The sequence below is a fragment of the Ceratotherium simum genome, chromosome 4 (assembly GCF_057802395.1).
Source record: "Ceratotherium simum simum isolate JZ-2026a chromosome 4, ASM5780239v1, whole genome shotgun sequence".
Taxonomy (NCBI): Eukaryota; Metazoa; Chordata; class Mammalia; order Perissodactyla; family Rhinocerotidae; genus Ceratotherium; species Ceratotherium simum.
The window spans coordinates 7,327,652-7,345,361 of record NC_141903.1 but is presented as its reverse complement, the minus strand read 5'-3'; the positions used below and the strand labels follow the sequence as shown (position 1 = coordinate 7,345,361).

At 45.2% G+C, this 17,710-nt stretch overlaps 1 protein-coding gene and 1 long non-coding RNA gene across 5 annotated transcripts; one reads left to right on the top strand and one right to left on the bottom strand.

Annotated features, from left to right (window-relative positions):
* Window positions 1-824: 824 nt before the first annotated feature.
* LOC147917197 (uncharacterized) lies at window positions 825-1,870 on the bottom strand. Its single transcript, XR_015551907.1, has 2 exons — window positions 1,699-1,870; window positions 825-1,306 (listed from the first exon to the last, which is right to left on the bottom strand). It is a non-coding gene; the product is annotated as an uncharacterized LOC147917197 (long non-coding RNA).
* On the top strand, window positions 1,246-17,490 carry BNIP1 (BCL2 interacting protein 1). 4 transcript variants are annotated; one of them, XM_087429406.1, is made up of 7 exons: window positions 1,246-1,358; window positions 3,903-3,995; window positions 7,835-7,926; window positions 10,215-10,316; window positions 11,447-11,565; window positions 12,797-12,915; window positions 15,014-15,120. In XM_087429406.1, exons 1-6 carry the CDS (start codon window positions 1,275-1,277, stop codon window positions 12,865-12,867), a joined length of 561 nt encoding a protein of 186 aa, XP_087285532.1. In that variant the 5' UTR covers window positions 1,246-1,274; the 3' UTR covers window positions 12,868-12,915; window positions 15,014-15,120. The 4 variants fall into 4 exon arrangements, with proteins under 4 accessions (XP_087285532.1, XP_004428571.1, XP_087285531.1 ...); XM_004428514.3 differs by lacking the exon at window positions 12,797-12,915 and having other exon boundaries at window positions 15,014-17,490; XM_087429405.1 differs by lacking the exon at window positions 15,014-15,120 and having other exon boundaries at window positions 12,797-15,001.
* Window positions 17,491-17,710: the final 220 nt, after the last annotated feature.

Genomic DNA, 17,710 nt, shown 5'->3' with positions numbered 1-17,710 from the left:
GATTCAAGCCAAGGCAGACGCCCAAGCCTGCAATACACCGCCTCTCTATTAGGTGCAGTGGGGTGATGAACACCTTCAGGGAGGGTGTGCGGCGTGCTGGAGGAACACAGATGGGCGAGCACACAGACCCCCTTGTACACTACCCGAAGGCCATATTTGGTTCTTAAGGGAAGATGTGGCTTTCAGGCAAGGCACTGCCACTTTCAAGTTGGGTACCGTGGGGGCAGGGATGTCCGGTTTTGCTTTGTTTTGATCTACTCTTAGTCCATCTCCCAGTCTGTAAAACTGGAGTATCACCTATTTCAAGCGTGGTTGTGAGGACTAAAAGAAACACAGCTAGGCCCTCAGGGTGTCACAATCTATGCTTGCTGAACTGAAGTGAACAAAAGTGAATGGGGCTGGGGGCAAGTGGGGAAAAGCATTCAAGAACAGGGAACAGCACATTCCAAGGCTACATATCCAAAAAGAGCTTGAAGGATCTCGGGAGGAGGTGGGGCTGGGTGAGGTGGCTGATGGCCTTGAGGACCAGCTAAGAAACTTGGGACTATTTAATAATAAAAGTAAAATGAAAGAGCCTCCATTTGTTGAGGGTCTGCTCTTAATTATTTCCATCAAAACTACATTAATCCACCAAAACTACTCGGGTGATGTAGACTTAATAAATCCAGTTGTACACAAAAGGGAACCGCCAGGAGCCATAGAAGGGGTGCAAGCTGGGAGGTGACTTGATTAGTTACGCGTTTTAGAAAGATCCCTCGGACCATGTGTTGGACTAGTGGCCTGCCTTGAATTCCAGACACTAAAAAAAAGTAATAACAACAACATTTACCATTTTTTCTTTTACTCCACAATTCATAGTCACTGTAGAAGATATGAAAACACAAGGAAGTTTAAAGAAATACAAAAAATTGTTAATTCCACCTTCCAGAAATATCCCAATTGATACTTTTCTTCCAGCCTTTCCCCCGCCCATGTAAAAAATATGTAGTCATTAGAATGGCTGATAGGCGGAAGATGGGGAACGTTAAACGCTGTTAAAACGCTCTTACGATTCCCTCTTCCCTTCCTCTGCGTTTTACTAGGACCACGCCAAGAGGAGAGGCTGAGTCCCCGACGTGTCAGGGAAAGTCCCCAGCACCGAGCGCGGCACCCTCGCACGCCCCAGACCGGGCTCTAGGGGGCGCTGCCGTGAGACCGGGCGGGGAGGGAAGGCCGGGGCGCGAGAACGCGTTTGCACTTGGGCACTGCCGCTGCCCGTAGCTGGCGTCCCCAACATGGCGGCTCCCCAAGATGTCCACGTCCGGATCTGCAACCAAGAAATTGTCAAATTCGACCTGGAGGTGAAGGCGCTTATCCAGGTACTAATTCCCGAGACCGCTGCCGGGCCCCAGCGTCCCTAAGTCCAAGCTCCGCTGGCCTTCTGTGAGCGCGGTGGTCTCACTCCCTAGCTCTCCCCGCTTGGTCAAGTCTCCGAGGTCGCTGGCCCCACGCCATGGCCGGCTATCCCCTTGTTGTTAACGCTTGAGTCCCGTCCCCTTGACCGTTGGCCTTGATCCTCCATCCAGTGCTGTCGGCTCGCCCTCTTCCGGGACACCCCCGGGTCCCCCGCCCCTGACCAGGCTTCCCCTGTGGCCCCGTTTGGTCCCTCCCACACATACCCCTGATCGTCGCCTCGCCCCGGAGCGCCTCACAACATACCTGTCACCCTGCTTGGCCCTGTTTTCTGACACCGCCCTCTCCATCATCTGGTAGCCTCCTGGGACCATGAGCCCCGCCCCCTGCTGGCCAGCTCCGCTGGTCCCGTGCTTCGTGGCACCCAAGGCCACTTGGCGCTGGAAGCACCGGGGAAATGAACGTAACCTGGACCGTAGTGGGGATTTTGAAATGAGGAAATCGCGTAGACTGCCAAGGCCTAGGTCAGAAGGCAGATAGTGAAAGTCAGCCTAGAGAAGGGACTTAGAGAGCCTCTACTCCTCGGTTTAATAGGGTAATTGAGGTGCGTTGCCTTAGGCCATTTAAGGGTGAAAGGCAGTAGTGCAATAAACCAGTTGACAAAGGCAAGAGGTAGGAATGGAGAAATGGTTCCTTGAGTTTAGCAAAAAGAAACCAAGAGTCTTAAACCTTGGTTTAAGGGAAAGCGTTTCCATTTCCAACAAATGTTACTAAGCATTGGATGTAGACTCAGAGTTTGCAACTGGCTTCGACAAAAAGCGAAAGAAAGTAGGACTCCTCAGGGAAACCAGACGCAAAATAAGCCAAATAAGTGGTTCATCTTAGGGTGCAAGGAAGTGTGATTTACGAGTGAGCCAGAGAACAAGTGAGGACACTTGATGCAAACATTTTAATTTCTTGAACTTCATGTCTCCCATGTATAAACTACAAAACTTCTGGGCCAATTCTAGTAAAATAAATTTAGGATTTATACAAATGAAATCACTTTTTCACATAATCTAAATTGCTTAAATCTCCTTTTGTACTCTCTAACATTTGGGCTCTCGTGATTGCTAATGAGAAAGATTGATCATAGCTAGATTTATTGTACTCTTGCTTTGTTCCAGCTCCTCTGCTAAGCACTTCACATACGTCCGTGGTCTGTGAGCTAGGTAATGTTGTGATGAGGAAACTCAGGCTCAGAGAACTCAAATGACTTTTTCAAGGTTTCACAGCTAATAAGTTGCTTCAGCCAGGATTTGAATCCACATACTTTGGCTCCAGAGCCTGCTCTAAATCCTGGTCCTAGTAATTCTGAATGTCCAGAAACAAATTCTAAATCATGTTCTAAATTGAACATGTCTGTAAACACTGTGATTTATAATATGTGGTTTGAAAGATCAGATAAGATGTTAATCTTGTCATATTAGGCCAGGAATTTAGCATCCTGGTTTTCCAGTTGGAAAGATCTAAAGTTGTAGGATCACTTTTGGGTGTCCATTCTTGTTGGACACACAAGCTGCTTTAAGCCTTTCATACTGGCCAGGTGGTGTTTTGTTAAACTTTAGGAACTCGTAAGTCAAGACAGAATTGTGTTTCTTCCCTTCTTTTTTTCTTTTTTTGAGGTAAAATTGGTATATAACGTTATAAAAGTTTCAAGTGTACAACAGTATAATTTGATATTTTTATACACTACAAAGTGATCACCACCGTAAGTCTAGTTACCATCCATCACTATACAGTTGATCCTGTTCACCCATTGCGCCTGTCCCCCTACCCCCTTTGCCTCTGGTACCACCAGTCTGTTCTCTGTATCTATGAGTTTGTTTTTGTTTTGTGTGTTTGTTTTATTTTTTTTAATTTTTTTAAATTTTATTTATTTATTTTTTCCCCCAAAGCACCAGTAGATAGTTGTATGTCATAGTTGCACATCCTTCTAGTTGCTGTATGTGGGACTCGGCCTCAGCATGGCGGGAGAAGTGGTGCGTTGGTGCGCGCCCGGGATCCGAACCCAGGCCGCCAGCAGCAGAGCGTGCGCACTTAACCACTAAGCCACGGGGCCGGCCCTGTTTTATTTTTTAGATTCCACATATGAGTGAAATCATATGGTATTTGTCTTTCTCATCTGACTTATTTCACTTAGCATAATACCTTCAGGGTCCATCCATGTTGTTGCAAATGGCAAATATTCCTTCTTTTTTATGGCTGAGTAGTATTGTCTTGTATATAGAGTTGTTTTTCTTTTTATGCTTTTATATTACCTGCTCAAAATTAATCTAAAGAAGGATGAGAAAAATGAAAATGATAATGTTTTTGCTTGTGTTGCAGAGGTAAAGAGCAAAGATTAGAATGAATTACAGTCAGTAGGCCAACCTTAGGTGTGGTCTACACCAACTCTCTCACTGTACAGATGGTGTCATTTCATTTCGTTGCCTTAAGAAAGACCCTCTCATCTCTTCAATGTCTCCTAGGATATTCGAGACTGTTCAGGACCATTAAGCTCACTCACTGAACTGAATACTAAAGTGAAAGAGAAGTTTCAGCAGTTGCGGCACAGAATACAGGTGAGTGGCTGCAAAACTGGGATGCTGAGAATGGGCAGCAGTGAACGGGGCTGGGTCCTGGCACTCACCTCTGCCTGCGTGCTGTCCAGGTTCTTCAGTGAACGCTTAGACAGCCAGGGTGACTGTACTAACCTGCTATCCAGGTCAAAATGAGGAACTTTTACATGCAGAGCCAGCTGTGTTAACAAGTTAACAGCAAGTTAACACTGCCAGCTGTCTTAAGTGGATGGCAGGGACACCATTGTCCCTGGAATTTTTCAACTTGAAAACTCTGAAGCTACTTCAACTGCTTTCTCTTCTCTAGCACTCTCTCCAGCCCATTCACCTCAATCCATCACCAGTGTCTCCTGGGTTTTTTTCATACTGTTGCTTTGCCCAGCCTCTTCCTTTCTGTTTCTGTAGTCACCAATTGCATCACATGAGCAGTAACTCTCCTGAATTCAGCTATGGTATATGTGCTGTGTCAAAACACAAGCGAGTGGGCAGTCCTAGTATGAAAGCATAGGTGTTCTGCTGCTGTGCCTTCAGCGAGGGTGAGGTGCGTGGCACAGATCTGCCCATCCTTGTTGGGTGGGTCTTGGGGCACCTGGTCTGGTTGCATGTGGAACTGGGGTTTAAAGACTTGTGCTTTTCATATGACATGGCCCCAAAGGCCCCCCAAAAACTCTTTTGCTGCTTAACAGAAGACAACAGTCTGTTTCAAAGCTGGTAGAAAAACTGGCTGTTTGGACCCTGAGAACAGTATGTCTGTGTCCTGTGTGTTGCCTTCCTAAGGGATTTTCAAGGGCAATTTTGAAAATATGCAGTTGTCGTCATAGGAATTCACTTTAGAATTTCAGCAATGTCACTGAACCTAGCTGATCTCTTTCTGCCTCCATCTCTAGCACTGATGAAATCATTGTAATTTTTTATTTTTGAAAGGTTGTTACTGTTGTGTATTTATGTATATGTGTGTATGTGTGTAATTATTAGCATGCAGTGAAAAGTCTTGGTTATGCCGCATGTTTGTTCTCTGTTCCCTCCTCCAAACAAGTAACCACCTTTGTTACTGACAGATCTTTCCATAGTTTCTCCATTCAGATTCTAAAACAAATATATTTTCTTAATTCTTTCCCATTTCTCATCTAAAAGGTAGCACACTAGAAGACCACTTTTTTTTTTATGAGGAAGATCAGCCCTGAGCTAACATCCGATGCCAATCCTCCTCTTTTTGCTGAGGAAGACTGGCCCTGGGCTAACATCCGTGCCCATCTTCCTCTACTTTATATGGGATGCCGCCACAGCACGGCTTGACAGGCGGTGCATAGGTGTGCACCCGGGATCTGAACCTGCGAACCCTCGGTCCGCCGAAGCAGAGCGCACTTAACTGCTGCGCCACTGGGCCAGCCCCTAAAATACCACTTTTTTAAACTTAATATACGTTGGAAATCTTCCCATATCAGTATTAGAGAGCTTCCTCATTCTTTTTTTATAGACATAATTTTTTTAGACAGTTCTCTATCAAAGTGCATTTATTTGGACTACTTCTATGTTTTTTTGCTTTTTAAAGCTAATTGATTCCCTAAAAGACCTTTCTTCAACTCATAAGGCTTCAACTCTCCAACCACACCCACCATCCTAATTATAAGTATTTCTTTGTTCTTCCTGTTTAAGTATCTGCCTGCTCACCCAGTGTTTATTTCCTTCACTAATGAAAATGACTTCACCAATGCATTACATATTTATTATGTCCCTTTCCTCCTCATCAGCTCCTTGAGCACCAGTGCATACCTGGCACCTAGTGAGGCCCTACTAAGCACTTGGTCAATGAACAAATAACCCCATCCTCGTTATGATCTGCATTTCCTAAACATTTATACCTGGAAATATATACAAGATTTCTATTTGTTTGACGTTTCTAGATCTTATATGAATGTCTTGTTTGTGTATTTGCAACAAGATTGTGTGATCTAGGAGAATTGGCCTTGTATCCTCAAAATATAGTGTTCTGTATATAGTAAATGTTAGACATTAACGGTGTGTAAATATGTGTGTGAATGTCTTTGTATATTGTTCTCAAACTGGAATTTTTTTTTTTCCTGAGGAAGATTAGCCCTGAGCTAACATCTGTGCCAGTCTTCCTCTATTTTGTATGTGGGTCCCCGCCACAGTATGACCGACGAGTGTTGTAGGTCCACACCCGGGATCCAAACCTCTGAAACCCAGGCCACCAAAGCGGAGCACACAAACTTAATCCCTACGCCATGGGGCCAGCCCCTAAACTGGAATTTGAGAGCTACTTTACCGTTTCCTTTTCTTCTAGAACTATCTCTGATTCTCTGTGACAGAACTTCCAGGCAGCCTGTCATGAAGAAACTCTGTATTTCTCTCTCCGTTCTTCCTCCCTCCTTCCCATACCTCCATTCTTCCATTGAGTGATTTGGTGCCTCATATGTGCCAGGTACAAGAGATATACTTAGTGAACACTAGATACAGTCCTGCTCTCACAGAATTTACATTCTAGTAGGGAATCTAGATTTTCAACAAATAATTAACTGATTACATTGGCAGACCTTTTCCAATTCACGTTCTTCTTTCTCTCTACCTCAGCAGTGTCTGAGGCCATAAATTAGAAGTCACCTCTGAGCTGTTGAAGTGGTGAATACAGACACGACAGACCAGCATGTGCAAATTAGTATATAAGTACATAAATTAGTATATAAATGAGCTAATACATTGATGTTTTAGCATCCGTAGCTTGATTAAAACGGGAACTTGTTTTAATCTGTAAACAAATATGACTTGAGACTTGAGGTGTGATGACATCTTTAATTATAGTCTGATAGTTCCATCATCTGAATTTCTTGGGGGCTCAGACTGCCGGTTGTTATGTCTGACCCCCACCCCTGCGGCGGACTGCCTGTGTCCTGGTGTTTGGTTATCTGGACTGTGAGCGTTCCTCTTCTGCACACCTTACCTGCGGGACGTTTGTGCAGCCTGGGGGTGAGGTGGGAGAGGGCCCGGCTCTCCAGAGGATTTTGCATTTGCTTCTGCCAGGTCTCCTGGAATTATCACAAGTCTGGGGGCACTTTTTATGTTAATTTCTCTTCATGGAGGTTCTCAAGCCACTCAGGGAGGAGGAGTTTGAGTCCCAAATCAGCGTGAGGGTAGCTCCCTGGTTACAAATTCTTAGGGGAGGTATTTTATATCCCTCTAGCCAGAGCCCACAGCAAAAAAGGCCAAGCTTCCGTGTTGTCTCTCTGTGCTGGTTGACAGACATGTTCCTAGTTCACCTGTTCACGGAGGGCGTATCGCTTTGTGGGTCTTGGATCTGTGGTGTTCTCAGTTCCAATTCCTAGCCTCAGATGGCCCAAGGCTTCATTTTTCTGTCCCTACCTGGGCTTTAAAACCCTCAAACTGCTTATTACCAGTCCGTAAAGAAATAGGTACAGAGATTGAGAGTGAGCATTTAGAAACATGTAGCAGTTTAATATTTCCATGATGTCTCAGAGTGGGAGCAGTGGGCTCGGAGTTAGCAACTTTTTTTCCCTTTTCATGTCAGGCATGCGCTAGATTACAGGAGCACGTCCCCCACTGCAGGACAGCCACGTGTCACTCACAGGCTGACCTCTCTGGCTCTTAGTTCCCTTCGCACTTTGGGGCTCTGGGGATTGTCCTTACTTTCTTGCAAAATCAGCTGCATATTTAAAAGGATGTTTATTGTATGTTACATGGCATTGCTAGGTGTTCTAGGAGGGTTTTAAAGTGCTATTGTGTGACCTTGCTAGAAATAGAAGTGCTCTTCATTTTTTCTATTGGCTTTTAAAATCATTTTAATATAGAGCTGTTTTCCCCCAAAGGAGCTTGAGCAGTCTGCTAAAGAGCAAGACAAAGAGTCAGAGAAGCAAGTTCTGCTCCAGGAAGTAGAGAATCACAAAAAGCAGATGCTCAGGTAGGTGGGGCCTGGCCTCCTGCCAGCAGCCTCTGTTGGGTCACTTGCTCCCTGGGAGGCTTGTGCCAGGGTTTGCCTAATAAACCTGGGTTTAATGACTTAGTTGTGTCCTTGATACACAGACTGAATGTTCTCTCTAAATCAGTAATTCTCAGAGAGCGGGGGCAAGCAAGGGCTACAGGGGAGGTGGAACTGTGCATAGTTTACAAAAGCTTATTAATGTTATACTATATTTTATATTTCTAAAACAAAACCCCCAAACGGTTGCTTTTGTAATACAGGGTCCTTTTTTCAAAGGAGAATTGATACCAGAAAAATCTGCTGAAAGTGAACCTGTTTAAGATGGACAAAATTTAGAAAGTTTTGAATGGGACTTTATCTTAAAAAATGAAACAAAAAATGTAAATAAGCTTATGTTATGTTAAATTAAATTGAAAGTGTCATTGCAGCTATGTGCTAATCCTTGATTATATAATTGAAGTATGTGCTATTTCTTGGTATTGAATTGGGGGACTTTTCCAACAAAATTGCCAGAGGCCGTGAAATAGTACCTGTCCCTTCTTTGGCTTTTGCACCATAATCATAAAGAGGGTGGTTGTTACAAAAATATTTGAGGGCTCCATCAACTTTCCCAATCCTCTGGTAGCAAGATCATTCTCTTTTGAAGACCCTAGGTCATCATCCTCCTGGCTGTTCTCTTCGTCCTTGTTAATTGGTCCAACTCTGCCAGATCCGTATTTGTCTATGGCTTTGCTTCTGGTTTGAGTAACTCCTCAGCATCACCCTCGCTGACAGCAGCTGTGTTTATAACCCGCAGCAGTCAGGAGGAGGTGGACTGACAGAGATGTGGGCGTGGTGGAGGCTAGTGTAAGTAGGGAGATGTGTGAGTGGCAACCAGTGATCAGGTGCTTTGCTCAGTGGTGATACTTTGTGTCTTGATGGCTTCTGCTTCCCTAGGCCACCAAGAGAATTCAGATTACAAACACTTGGGAAAGAGGACCCCTTGTATAAAGTATAGTAATTTACACCAGACAGAATCAACTGTGCATGGGTTTAAAGTTGAGAATGGCCATTCTTGATGTGGAGTTGCAGGGTAGAGGAGAGAAAGCAGGAAATTAATACTTTGGCAATTGTGTGTTGAAACAGTACTTGTGCTTGCCTGGGTTATTGTGCTTGTCACATTGTACAGTAAATATTTGTTTGCTTGTCTTTCTCCCCAGTAAATTTGTGTCCCTTGAGGGCAGGCACTCTTGCTCATTCATCTCTGCATTGCAGGGCCCAGCAGAAGTCCCTCGCAAACAATTTGAAAATGTAATTGCTTCTTTTTAAATGTCAGGTGTGAAAAGGCATGGCAGATGGTGTTCAGGCGTCAGAGAGCTCATTTGAAGAGTTTAAGCGTAGAGGTGCTACTAGAAAACCACCCTATCAGGTCACGTACCCTATCAGTTCACCCTGTCAGTTCACTGACTTTTTAACTATTTCAGGGGTTAGCACAATTGATTTGAGCCAGGTGCATTAGAGTTCTAGCGCATGAGTTTGATTCTCTGAGGGCCCAGTTAACTTTTTTATAGTCCATCCACAAAGGCTGCACTGCTACCTCCAGGGAGCTGCTCACCAAATCTGAGTTGTCTCTCACAAGGGAGATCAGGTAAAGAATGTGAATAAATCATGTCAAACTGGGCCCTGCTAATACAGTGTTCTCGTGTTGTCCATGACTGATCTGTGGTGGGTAAAGAACAGCAGATCTTAAAGAAACATTGAGGAAAACTGTCCTTTTATAAGTTTTCTACTTCCTACAATATATATTGATTGAATAGCTACTGGACCAGAAGCTGTTGTTCTAGGTACTGGTGATACAAAGATGAGTGAGGCGTGGTTCTCAAGGAACGGAAGCCACCAGTGCATAGGCAAGAGCAGTAGAGTGTTAGAGAGGACTTGACAGAACAGGACCTCATGTGCCCAGTTTGGGGGTTTGGATGTTACCCTGAAGTCTGGAGCCATTGCAGGCTGTAAACAGAGGAGTCCCTTGGCCAGACTGCTCCCTCTCACTGCCTGAGGGGGACGAGAACAGCCCGGAGGCAGCCTCCAGGGTCCAGACGAGAGGTGTTGGAGCCTGAGTGACAGCAGTTGCTGGGGCAACCAAGAGGAGGAGGTGGCAGAAGGTGGAGATGGACTCTGTGGGTGCCTTCTGCATCACTCCCTGCCGGAAGGAGCAACTGCTGTGACGTGAACTGACTGACAGCCTGGTGGAGTCAACAGAAACTCACGCGTGACCCTTCTGATTCCAGCAATCAGACCTCCTGGAGGAAAGCTAATCTTACTTGCAAAATTGCTATCGACAGTCTTGAGAAAGCAGAACTTCTCCAGGGAGGAGACCCCTTAAGGCAAAGGTATCCATCTTTTTGTGTTTCTGGTCTCTGATGATAGAATAGATAACAGTTGGCTAAGTGCAAAGCCACTGTAGGGAACCCCCTCCTGTTTTCAGCATAAAGTTGGTATTTAATTTTATTATGTAAGTAATACTTTTTTAAACTATGGGAGAAATATGTGCTTATTTCTAGTAAATTGGTAAAATGAAGACAAATATGAATTACAAGATGAAAATAAGCCATAATCGTTATGAACATTTTAATATATTACCTCCTCCCATTATTTTTTCTTATTTTTTACAAAGTCATCATCTTACCATATATAAAACTTAGTATCCTGCTCTTCTTCATGTATTATTTATTTATTTATTTATTTTGCGGGGAAGATCAGCCCTGAGCTAACATCCATGCTAATTCTCCTCTTTTTGCTGAGAAAGACCGGTTCTGAGCTAACATCTATTGCCAATCCTCCTCCTTTTTTTTTTTTTTTCTCCCCAAAGCCCCAGTAGACAGTTGTACATCACAGTTGCCCATCCTTCTAGTTACTGTATGTGGGACGTGGCCTCAGCCTGGCCAGAGAAGCGGTGCGTTGGCGCGCGCCCGGGATCCGAACCCGGGCCACCAGCAGCGGAGCGCGCGCACTTAACCGCTAAGCCACGGGGCCGGCCCTTCGTGTGTTATTATAGCACAAAGACTTGCCTGTGTTTTAAAAATCTCTTTAAACAAAATTGTAACAGCATATAGTATTCCCTGGTGTTAACTAATCCTGTTTGTGTTTGTTTACATTTCTAGTTTTGCGGTATTGTAAATAACACATGAAGGCACAACTTAGAACATAAGGCTTTATCCACATTTTGGATGTTTCTTTTGGAGAGATTCCCAGGGATGAGAATAGGGTGAAAGGCGTGAACATTTCTAAGGCTCCTAATACATGTTACCAAACTGCTTTACTGAAGGAAGCATCAGTTTACGTTCCTGCAAGCAGTCTTTACGAGTGTGGTCTCAGCACACCCTTGTCAGTGTTGACTGTGATCATTTAAAAAATATGTACTAATTTGATAGATTAAAAAAAAAGGGGATGTCATTGGAATATGGGGCTTTCTTACAGCCAGGCTTTTCTTGACATTCCTCTCCTCACTCTGGACTCTTAGGAAAACCACCAAAGAGAGCCTGGCCCAGACGTCCAGTGCCATCACAGAGAGCCTCATGGGGATCAGCAGGATGATGTCCCAGCAGGTCCAGCAGAGCGAGGAAGCCGTGCAGACGCTAGGTAAAGCCGGACCTGGAGCAGGAGGCTTCTCCCAGAGACTCAGGCTCCAGAGCCCTTGCCCCGGCACCTGCCCCCGGGGGAACTCCTTCGCCTCTGCTCGGCCACTCGGTCCCCAAACTTACGGACTTGTGTGTATGGCTTCTCACTTCTTTGACAGCACGGTCTTGCCCAGAGTTGGATACGCTGCCCTTATTTCTCTTTTTGGTTTTTATGGTTATACTGGAAGATCCGCACACACGTGTCAAAATGTTTCCCCAGCAGAAGTGCTCCCAGGGGCTCCTGTGAAAAGCAGAGATGCCCAGGCCCTCTCCTGCAGAGTGGGTGCCAGCAGGGCAGGGAGAGGGGCCTGGGAGTCTTTTTTATCAAGGGCTCTGGGGATGCATGTGGCCAGGCTAGTTTGGGAATCCTTGCCCCAAGAGATGTTTAGTGTATTGACTGCCAGCTAGTCTGCTAGGACCTCAGCTTACAATTATACTCCCCAATGTTATTTTTACTGTGAGCTCCTTTTAAGAGATATAGTCAGAGGCCACAGCAGAAGCTGCTTGAGACCATCTGGTTCTCTCCAGCAGCTTTCCATGATGTCTCCCCCCCTCCTTTTTTTTTTTTGTGAGGAAGATCAGCTCTGAGCTAACATCAGATGCCAATCCTCCTCGTTTTTTTTTTTTTTTTTTTTTTTTTTTGCTGAGGAAGGCTGGCCCTGAGCTAACATCCATGCCCATCTTCCTCCACTTTATATGGGAGGCCGCCACAGCATGGCTTGACAAGCAGTGCATCGGTCCGCACCCGGGTTCCGAACCTGTGAACCCCGGGCCGCCAAAGTGGAGCATGTGCACTTAACCACTTGTGCCACCAGGCCGGCCCCCATGGTGTCTCCCTTGTAATGCAGAAGAGAATTGGTTCTCTCCAGGGTCTTCAGTGTAGGAAAACAGAAGAGAGTTCACTCCTTGAGACACTTTTGAAAGATTTCACACAGAGACGAAAGTAGAGAGTGTGGTACTTGAATCCCACCAACCCATCACCCAGCTTCAACAGTTGTCAGCTCACGGCCAATCCTGTTTCAACTCTGTCCTCACTGTGCCCCCATCTGGGTTATTTTGAAGCAAATCCCAGACATCGTACACAGATATCTCAGTATGTCTCTCTAAAAGATAAGAGAATCTTGAAACAAAACCACAATACCATTATTACCTCTAAAAATTATCTGTAATTTTGAACCACTTGTTTTTTTCAGTGCACTATTCAAACAGGCAGAAGCAAAAGGAGAGCAAGCAGCTTGTCCCCAAGGTCACTGCCTGTGTTTGAAACTTACCTGGACATTCAGGCTCAGGACCTGCCAGTCACCTCCTCTAAGTGAGTGCTGAGGGCAGCCCTGAGCCTTGGGGGAGGCTTCGGAGAACGTGAGAAAGAGGAGACCACCTGACTTTAGAGTCGAGGGCTTCTCTGATCTGAGGCGGTGGTGGGACACCCCATCCCCAGCACAGAAACAGACAGTGAATTTAAGTGGTGAGAAGGGTGCACAGATACCGATGGTTTCTAGGGTGTTGAGGGTTGTTCTTGGGGCATGTTTTGTAGGAGAGAGAGCTATTGAAGAAAGAAGGCAGTTCTTAATCCTTTCCTTATGGCTCACAAATTCAGCGTGGATTTAAAAGCCTATTATGACCATAACTTTTTAAAAAATCCTGTTAGGGTTATGATGTCTGGAATTTGCTGTAAAATCAGAGGAGTGGGGGGAATTGGGTGGGAGTAGCGAAGGGACGGATTGCCAGGGAGTTGGTGGTTCTTGGGTATGGGTGATGGGCTCATGGCATTTCATGATACCATTCTGTCTACTTTTGTCATGGTTTAAAATTCTGTATAAAGCAAATTTAAAAAGAAAGGCCTACTAGGTTTTTACTTAACAGGTTCTTACTTACTTAGGTTTTTGAAATGGCAGCAGGCATCGAGAAAGAGGGCGGAGAGGGATTTTTGTTATGTCTTTGTTTTACCCCCTTAACTCCCTTTTTCAAAACGCTGCTGTGTTTCTTCTGGTAATTTCTTTTATTTACTTATTAACTTTTAATTTTGTGAAAAGGTAATATAAATTACATGGTTAAGGAAAAAACCTCTAGGCCAGCACTGTCCAATAGAAACAGTGTGAGCCACATATGTAACTTTAAATTTTCTAGTAAGCACATTAAAAAAAGTAAAAAGAAACTTATGAAATTAATTTTAATAATATATTTTATTTAACCACTATATGTAAAATATTACCATTTCAATATGCAATGAGTATTAAAAATTATTGAGATATTTTAAATTTCTTTTTTTTATACTAAGTTTTTGAAACCACATGGGTATTTTACACTTAGAGACATGTCAATTTGGATTAGCCACGTTTTACATGCTCAAGTGCCATGTGTGTCCAGTGGCTGCTGTATTGGGCTGCACAGCCCTAGACAGGACAAAAGGAAAACAGAAAGAAAGCTGTCCCTCTGACCCCCCTGACCCCTGACCACCAGGTCTGCTCCCCAGAGGCAACTGCTGTTGCCAGTTTCTTTTATATCCTTCTGAGATCCTCCAAGTGCGCATGACACAAGCAAATTAAATGTTATTTATCCCCCTTTCTTACATAAATGGAAGCATGTCACACACATTCTTTCACACCTCGCCTTTTCGCTTAACAACATGTTCCATTCTGTGGATGTTCTGATGACGGCTTGTCAGCTTTGTAGGAGAGTCTTGCCAGGTAAACCTTCCCCAGTTGTCAGGCCCAGATAGCCATGCTCAGAAGTAAATTTGACGCCTGGGCACAATGAGCCTTAGGGGATATGTGCCTCCTCTTAGGTTTCACACAGCGGCCAGTGCACAGGTGTCACATCTTCAAAGCTACAGCCACTGTCCCAGGACAGAAGGACTGATATGTGTGACGGCTTGTGGCAGGGCCCAGCCGAAGCTTTCATGGTCCCACAAAGAGCAGATCTGACCATCAGGTGTCCTGGCAGGGTGCACCTCACAGGTGGAAAGTCTTGGTGCCTCCCAGTTTCTGCCCCCATGCAGAGCTCACAGTGCCTGTCCACAATCACCCGGGGTAGTTTTGTGGCTCCTGGTTTTTCTCAGCAGCGCCTGCCTGCTTCAGAAAGCTGAGGTTAGCAGTGAGGAAAGGAACCCTCTTCTGCCCTTTTCCCTAGTGATATCCATGTCAGAGGACTCCTAGTTATGGCCCTGTGACATTGTATGTAAACAGCCATGTCACTCTGAACTGGCTGGGACCTAGGGAGGTGCCTTTCCTTGTTATGTCCTTGTTCCCTTGTTCCTTTGGATTGTCCCTATTCACATTCTTTGCTTCTGGCCCAGAGGAACTTGCTCCAGAGTGCAGTGCTCTATGCTGGTAATCCAGTTGGCAGAGCGAAGTCTTTGGATTTTGTGCTCTACAGTCTCTGAGGCAGGCTTCCTCCCTCTTTTGTTTCAGTCAGTTCTTCACGGACTCTCCTGGATGCAAATGAAGAATTTAAGTCCATGTCGGGGACCATCCAGTTGGGCCGGAAGCTCATCACAAAATATAATCGCCGAGAGCTGACAGACAAGCTTCTCATTTTCCTTGCCCTGGCCCTTTTTCTTGCTACAGTCCTCTATATTGTGAAAAAGCGGCTCTTTCCATTTTTGTAAGATCTGAGTGCTGCCAGCTTCTGCCCTTTAAGCTCCAGTGTCAGGATCCAGCCGTGCTCCTGAGCCCTGGCCCAAGCTGCCAAACCCATCCACGCACCCCAAGTCGGATACAGTTGCTCAGCAGGTCGAATGGAGACACAGCCCCCCAGGTTTCTGCAGGTGGCTGGCTGTTAAAGGGCGAGCAGAGCAAGGAGAGGCCTGTCATCAGGATACCTACAGGCCACAGGGACTCCAAGAGCCATCGCACACTATGGGTGGCTGCCATGTAGGGCACTCAGAGGCCAGCCTCCAGGATTTGATGCTTCTCCTCTCTCTCTCCCACTGTGGCTTTAATGCCAGGTCTGGTGGAGGGAAGAGAGAAGCGGGGGAAGAAAGACGATGAAAACTCAAATCCATTCCTTGAATAAACTTGACTGTATTTAGCAGAATGAAATGCATTTGGTTGTATAAGGTATACCTCTGGGAATTTGTGTGCCTCTTTTGTGATGTTCAGATTTGTAGGACGTAAACTTAAATCATTTATTTGTTCGTTAAACGAATTATTAAGCAGCAGCTGCACACAGTGGATTATAGACACTGCTGACTGTTACAAATATGTTGGTAAAGCAGCCATGCTCCTTCCCTCAAGGAGCAAGAAGAACAAGATCCCTCGGAGTCTAAGGAAGGAGCGTGCAAACAGCCCCCACTGGAGGTGGCTCACCCAACATCTGAAAAGGCTGAGGCAGACAGCCTTCTCCTCTTTCTGTGCACAGTGGCCTGGCCTGGCTTGGGAGTGTGCAGTGTCTCAGGGGCCAGCCCACGCCTTTCTCTTTGAGGTCCAGAGCTAAATATAACCAGGGAGAGCAAAGCTAGTGATAAGCTGAGGCCTGTCTGGGCCTGAGTTCTGTTGAGGCCAGGGGGATAGGGCCTGGGCTAGGCCAGGCTGGAGATGTTCGTTTTTCCTTGTGCTGTAGGCCTGGCTGACCTTGCACATGAAATCCCAGCCCCCCCCCACAACACACACTAATTATAGCCTTAGAGGGGTAATGTAGAGGCAGAGGGGAAAGTGGAAGGAACATGGACTTTGAAGCTTGGCTCAAAGACTTGGTTTTGAGTCTTAGCTCTATTACTAATGGACCACATGACTTGGCAAATTACCTTATGTCACTAAGCCTCAATTTCCCCACCTGTAAAATAGGAGGTGATAGTCCATATAGATGCTCAGGGAGTCAATTTGAGAATCAAACAAGAATGTAAAGTAGCAAGTGCAACTTCTGTCTGACTGAGCAATGGGCTTCCCAAATGTAGCCGCCTCCAGGACACTGGGCCCTGAGGTTTCCTGCAGGAAATAGCCAGGGGCTTTAGGGAAAGCTGGCCTGGGCACTGGAAGTTCTGTTTAGATCTGTTTGGGCAGGGGGTGTCAACAGTTAAGGCCTCAGTTATGGAATGCCAGATTGTGGTGGGACCAAGTTATAAGAGATTGGCTGCACATCTCAGACTAGTTAGTTTAATGTGTAGGTTCTGAGTGCGTGCGCGCGCGCACATACACACACACACACACACACACACACACACTCTCTCTCTCTCTCTCTCTCTTTATATATCATCCTTAAACAATTTCTGGCCCCAGAAGACACTCAGTGCAAATTGTGCACGCATGTGTCTTATTTATAGTCAAATTAAAGCTGAGAATAAAGCACAGATGGGAAATTCCCACTCAGATTCCAGCTGTAAGTGCAGCAGATGGATGTTACCAAGTTAGGATTTTCTTGTCTTAACATTTTTCTTTACTACTTCCCGCTAATTGTCAACATCCTCCTCACAATATGGAAATATGTGGGCTCTGTACTCCCTAAAAATTCTCCCTTTGACACTTTATTCCTCTTTTACTTGCCTGCTTCTGAAAATAGGGTTGAATTTGACCCATTTTGAAATGTCACCGACAACATTTTATCTTACAACTCCAATCAGCCGCCAGGGTTAAAAGTCGTCCCCACGCGGGCTGGCTGTGCAGGACGAGGCCATCTCCATGTTCAGCCATGAGGGGGCAGTGTTCACATTCGCTCTATCATCTTGCTGTAAGTACGACTATCTCCATCAGTCTGTGTGAAATGCTTTTATGGATTTTTGTTTTTTAACAGGTTTTTTAAAAAAATACAAATGTACGAAGCTTACCTATATATCTTGTTTTGGGAAGACATTTCATGAATGACCTGAGTTTTCACTGTTAAACAGTAAGGCAAACTTGTATTCCACATTTTGTATTAGCTGACAGTCAAGGAATTAAAAGTATAGAGCAGTTGTCAAGAGATCTTTCATTCTAGAAGTGTTTATAGAGCACCTACTTTGTGCCAGGCACTGTTAGGGATTCACAGTGAACAAAACGAGGAGTGCTTGTCATCATGGAACTTATGTGGGGGAAGGCGGGCAGATGATAAACAATTACCATACTGAGTCAGTCATTCATTACATTAGAAGGTAAGTGTTTGGGGGGAGGTGGAGCCGGCTAGTGACGAGCTGG

Coding starts and splice junctions, on each gene's coding strand:
- BNIP1 (XM_087429404.1), top strand. CDS start 1,275: ATGGCGGCTCCCCAAGATGTCCACGTCCGGATCTGCAACCAAGAAATT. Junction 1,359..3,902: donor AGGTGAAGGCGCTTATCCAG/GTACTAATTCCC, acceptor AATGTCTCCTAG/GATATTCGAGACTGTTCAGG. Junction 7,927..10,214: donor CACAAAAAGCAGATGCTCAG/GTAGGTGGGGCC, acceptor TTCTGATTCCAG/CAATCAGACCTCCTGGAGGA.